Source organism: Sceloporus occidentalis, unplaced genomic scaffold (genome assembly GCF_023333645.1).
Source record: "Sceloporus occidentalis isolate IW3139 unplaced genomic scaffold, rSceOcc1.0.p SCAF_208, whole genome shotgun sequence".
In the NCBI taxonomy this organism is placed as follows: Eukaryota; Metazoa; Chordata; class Lepidosauria; order Squamata; family Phrynosomatidae; genus Sceloporus; species Sceloporus occidentalis.
In genome coordinates this window covers 1,234,230-1,240,275 of record NW_028317188.1, presented here as the reverse complement: position 1 = coordinate 1,240,275, position 6,046 = coordinate 1,234,230, and the positions used below count along the sequence as shown (strand labels likewise).

At 37.7% G+C, this 6,046-nt stretch overlaps 1 protein-coding gene across 1 annotated transcript in view; it reads left to right on the top strand.

Moving 5' to 3' along the window:
• The window catches only part of LOC149277636 (zinc finger matrin-type protein 4-like), a 109,175-nt gene that overhangs the window by 86,635 nt on the left and 16,494 nt on the right, over positions 1-6,046 (top strand). Inside the window, exon 8 of the mRNA XM_089502680.1 lies at positions 189-285. Within this exon, the coding sequence (XP_089358806.1) occupies positions 189-285 (97 nt within the window). The remainder of the gene's footprint in view (positions 1-188; positions 286-6,046) is intronic.

Here is a 6,046-nt window from a genome sequence, read left to right as displayed (position 1 = left end):
CTCCCCATTTATTACTAAATTGTATTCATTTAGTTTACTTGTGTTTTTATACTGCTGTTCTGTCCATTCAGTTGTTCTTTTTTAAATTCATGTCGAATCTCAATAACCCAAAATATTTCCCTGCACAGCAATTATCTAACCTCTGCTTGTCCAACTGGTTTATGGTTCTTTTCTTTTCCTTTTTCCAGCTCTGCGAAGTAGCTACTCATGTAACACTTGCAACATGGTCCTAAATTCAGTTGAGCAGTATCATGCCCACCTTAAAGGTGCTCGCCATCAGAACAAGTAAGTCAACGAAGTACATTCAATGTCCAATTAAACACGAAATAGAATGATGCTATAATGGTGCTTGTTACACATAATGCAGTGGACTTTTACTTAAGGAGTTTTAAGTAGTACATTGTCTTATAAGACAGCATATTTTATTTTAATGAAGAAAGCCCCACCATCTTTATATTCTGTTACACATCAGTTATACTTTCACTATATCTAGATGACTGTTACTGCTTTGACGCAGTGATGACTTGGCTTGTCCTGCCAAAGATACGTTGGTTGCCAGTTTTATGTGCAGAATGAAAGATAAGCTGATAAGAACCATTTGACCCATCTAGTCTACTCATGTTTCCCAATGTAACAACTCAAACCTTGGTATTGCCTTAGATTCAGAATAGCTTTATGCCTATCATATCCATGCATATTTAAACTCCCTTATTGTATTAACCTCTACCATTTCTGACGAGAGACTGTTCCTTTTATCTACTAGCCTATTGGTAAAGTAAAGCATCCTTACATTACTTATTTTGATATATTTTAGCTATTAATAAATAAAAGCTTATATCATATTATCCCATCCTGCATGTATTTTATATTAATAGACATAAGCTATCCATCACTTCAGAGGTGAATTAACTATCTGGACATTTTTTGTATATTAATAGCTAGAACTAATAGAACATTAATGGTGATCTTCCACTTTAATGAAAAGTTTTGCTGAAATGCCTCAATATTCAGTCATGTAGTGACATTGAAAACCCACCCTAGGACGTACTGTGATTGCTCAGGAGATCGATCACTAGCACCATAGCGAGACGCATGTTGCCTCTTGCAAGATGGCTGCATTCTTTAAGAGGGTGTCTCCCCTGCAGGTTGAATACTGGTACTGCATTCAACCATCCATGTCAAGTGATTAGTAAGATATATAAATAAAAATAGTTATAAAAAAATAATCAAAATAATTCTCCAGTGATGGCACCATCAGGGGAACCATCCATTTCAAACAAAATGTAAAAAAAAGTTTATTTTTATGAGTAAGTCCTAAAATTAGCATTGTATCTTCCCAAAAATGTTGGCATGGGAAGAGTTAAAATACTAGCATTTGAAATAACCATGAAGTGTCTAGATTTTAAATATGTATGGTTTGATGATCTCAATTGTATTGGCCGGGTTCAAAGATGACCAAATGTCTAAATTCCAATTTCAATATCTGGATTGCTCATGTCCCAAATGTGGAGTGTTTTTGTCAGTGTCACCAAAATAATGGTATCTAAAGAAAGCCCTTCTTGTCCTGAAAAAACCCCCAATATATAATGTCAATGTTTAAAAAACAAAACAAAAAAACCCACCGGATTGCAGGGTTAAAGCTGTTGTTTACTGCTTGAAGTCACTATTCTTAGCACAGCTAAACTGATCAAGTAGGAAAACCTTGGAAAATGTGAGACTTTGTATCAGGCCTCCTTGTACCTAATTATTCTGACATACATGTAACATAGCATACAGTACATGATATATTGGGATCTTAGGGTACAATATATCATATACAACATTTATTAGTCTTGAGAAAGTTGTGATTCTTCCTAAACTTAAGCAACAGTAGCGCGATTATTTTAAGACCTGTGTGATTGATGCTTTTGCAACAGCAGTGACAGGTGACATGGGGAATTGCACCTGTGTGATTGATGCCATTTAACAATTTATACAAGAACGGTATGCTTTATAAGCAGGGTGACCAAACATACAACAATCAAGTTGTATCAAACTGAGAATTTACTTGTAAGTGATTTTGAAAGTAAACATTTAAAAATAAGACATTGTAATGAATATTGTGAAATATTACTGTCATGTTAGTGTATTCTCCAACCTCAACAGGAATTATCCTTGCCCATTCAACGAACATGTTCTCAGAGCTTTGGGTACACTTCTTCATGCCTCCTCTTCATATAGTTAGGGGTAGTGTATGTAGTTTACCTCTACAACAGTCCTATCCACCAGTTTGTTTCAATTAATATGTATGATAATAAGTGGAATACTGCAGCGTTTGACATAAGGTTGATAATTATGCATCATTAATTGAACTAGAGAACTGTTGTGTATAGTGAGATTTCTGTAGGGACATGAAAATTACACATAATTATCAGGGAGACTGGGGCAAATACACAAAGTTATTATGTAGGTTATTTTGCATTATGTGATGCAGCTCAAGGGATTTCTCCATTGGTTAGCTATATCTAGACACAATCTAGGCAATAAATCTTAAATCCTGTACGATGCAGTAAATGACATATCACAGCCAACGATTCTCAGATTGCTACAAGATTATGTCACTGTTTCTGCAGCCTTTTCTTATCTAAAATCTCAATGCACCATTATCCTTAGCATTTTCCTAAACACATATATTGTAATTTGAAAACATAAATGTGCATTACAGAGTTTACCAACTCAATTATACGCAGCTTACACTTAAAGCCTTGTAAACCCTAGTACGAAGTGAATCATAATGGTAATTATAGCACTGTCCTAGAAATCATAAACAGCCCATAATTGCTCAACATCATCATCATCTTGCACAATATATCACTACAGAATAATGGAATCATCTGGAAATATGTTTTGCTAACTTTTTGGGGAAAGGACTATGTGTTGCCTTGTTAAGTCATATGGTATAAGAAGGCTGTGCCTTGTGAAACAGTGGGGTGGGAGAGGGACCTCCCTTGTGAAGCAGTGTGGTAGGAGAGGGACCTGCCCTGTGAAGCAGTGTGATGGGAGAGGGACCTGCCTTGTGAAGCAGTGTGGTGGGAGAGGGACCTGCCTTGTGAAGCAGTGTGATGGGAGAGGGACCTGCCTTGTGAAGAAGTGTGGTAGGAGAGGGACCTGCCCTGTGAAGCAGTGTGATGGGAGAGGGACCTGCCCTGTGAAGCAGTGTGATGGGAGAGGGACCTGCCTTGTGAAGCAGTGTGGTGGGAGAGGGACCTGCCTTGTGAAGCAGTGTGATGGGAGAGGGACCTGCCTTGTGAAGAAGTGTAGTAGGAGAGGGACCTGCCCTGTGAAGCAGTGTTATGGGAGAGGGACCTGCCCTGTGAAGCAGTGTGATGGGAGAGGGACCTGCCTTGTGAAGAAACGTGGTGGGAGAGGGACCTGCCTTGTGAAGAAATGTGGTGGGAGATGGACCTGCCTTGTGAAGAAGTGTGGTAGGAGAGGGCTGTACCTTTTGAAGCAGTGTGGTAGGAGAGGGTTTCGACTTGTAAAACCAAGTGAAACAGCTATGTCACATTTTATTTGTAGAGTACCAGCACATTCTCTACATGAATTTGTTTTCTTTACAGAATTATAACATGTTTTTGATATTATACAGTACATTGCAAGTATAGAAGTCAGAAAGGGTTGGCAAGATTTACATGCAGGGGATAGATACTGTATGTTCACTCGGAAAACCAGTCTGTCCCAATTGTAGAAGCCCAGGAGCTGCCGTCACCCAGATCAGCCACCCTAGACCTAGTCAACCTAGGCAAGAATATGCCAACAAGGTAGCAAGGTGTAGCAACTGGTAAGGGCTCAAAAAGTGACATACCTTTAGTCCTTATGTGTATGTCTCCACCTAAAGTTCTAAAAGTGTACTTTCCACATTTCCAGTAAGGCTTTTCTACGAACCTATCATCATTTCATTGATGTTCTGCCTGAAAAGACCTTTTGCATGTGATGAAAAAGCTGTCCTTTTTGCCCTGATAATTGTGAAAATGGCCGGAAAGCAGATGTGAGGCCACATGAAGGCTAGGGACATGTAAAAGACCCATGTAACGTATACATTGGCACATATTTATCTACAAAGAAAGGCAACACACTATAGCAGGCAGATCTTGCATTATTTTCTATAGTCTTTTTATTTGTGAACTCCTTCCAGTGCGCCATTAACATGACAGAAGGACCTTGAGCGTACTAAAAATATATAGTCTTCCTTTTTTTATTGGGGTTAGATAGTAAAGGTAAAAGACTTTGCATTGATTTTTCTTTATACTTCTACAGCTTGATGATTCATAGATAAAAGATCACATTTTCTTCCATATTGATTGAGGAAGAAATGTATCATACTTCATTTTTCTGGGCAAATGGTTCATGAAAATTTACATTTCTAAAGGAGGTTTTGCATCGCTCAATGTTTAAAGGGTAAAATACAATACACATTCTTTTCTTCCTACTTGTAACCCTGCTTTCTTCAGAGAGAAGTTTAGAACACATAAATGAACACCTGAAAAAGTATAGGGCTTTTTCAGGAAATGTTTTTGCAGTAATTTCTGTGGCCACAGACCAATTTATAAAGAACCTGTTGATTTGTTGTCATCTTCATTCTGTAAGATTATGGGTAACAAGAATGAATATTGTTGGCAAAAACAATATAGGTTCAGTAAAGGTTTTTGCCTATGTAGTATCCACAGCAATTCTGTGTCAGGTTTTATTACTGAGTAAGTGATTATATTTTTTTTTGGAGCTTAAATGTTCCTCATACTGCAGGGGTCACAACTTTACATGTGCTACTATTACACCAATAGGGACTTTCATATGTAGTTGGTCCCCCCCTTTGCAGCTATAACGGCTTCTACTATTCTTGGACGGCTTTCCACAAGATTTTGGAGAGTTTCTGTGGGAATATTTGGCCATTCATCAAGTAGAGCATTGCAAGCCAGACGAGAAAGTCTGGCTTGCAGTCTCCATTCCAGTTCATCTCAAAGGTGTTTGAGATGGGGTTAAGGTCAGGGCTCTGTGCGGCCGGTCAAGTTCTTCCACACCAAGCTCATCCAACCATGTCTTTGTGGACCTTGCTTTGTGCACCGGGGCACAGTGATGCTGGAATAGAAAAAGACCTTCCTCAAACTGTTCCCACAAAGTCGGAAGCTTAGAATTGTCCAAAATGTCTTGGTGTATCCCTTTCTGCATATGGAAAGGGTGGACCAACTACATATTAATGTCTATTTATTTAGAATGCAAATGTCATAAAAGTCCTTATTGGTGTAATGGTCAGGTGTCCCAATACTTTTGTCCATATAGTGTTTGTCTCCTTGAAAGACGTGGGACGTGGGACTTCATCATCAAATTTGTAAGCTTGTTGTGCACACATATTAACGTTATTCCCAAAAATAAGGTGAGCATAAAAATCTACATCCAGTCAATGTTTTCTTGCGTATGAAATTTCAGTGGCATAAGATAAATAAGTACTAAGGTAATTAATCACATGTCTTCTGAAGAAAACTGTAAATGTAAAAGCTTTTTTTCTATAGTCCTAAACTGATTTTTTGCGTAAGGCTATTTTATGAATCTAATAAGATATGCTAAAAGTGAAATGCATGATGACATTGTGCCGATGAATAATGTGGCTTTAAGGCACAGTAAAGGGGATTGTAGCTGAACATTTCCCATTTTTCCATCTGGTATAAGAAAAGTTAGGCTAAATTAAAGCTTGGAGATTAAAAAAAAGCACAGTAATATTCAAAGTTAACTAGACTTAGCCTAAGGCATGATGGATTTTTGCTGTTATTAGTCAGACTGGATACTTATAATTAATGGTCCCACCAGGGAGGCCTGGGATGTGTTTTAATTATTGAAACTTCTTATCTAAGGCAGCTGTTATATAAAAGTATGTTTTATTACTAAGTGTTCTTTTCTGTGGCTGTTTTATTTTTGGTGCTAGAGATGGTTTTGTGATTAAAATTCAGTTTGGGTTTTATTTTTTAATCGGAGCAAAAAAGAAAAATAATCATAGACTCTTTGTTGTGTGAAA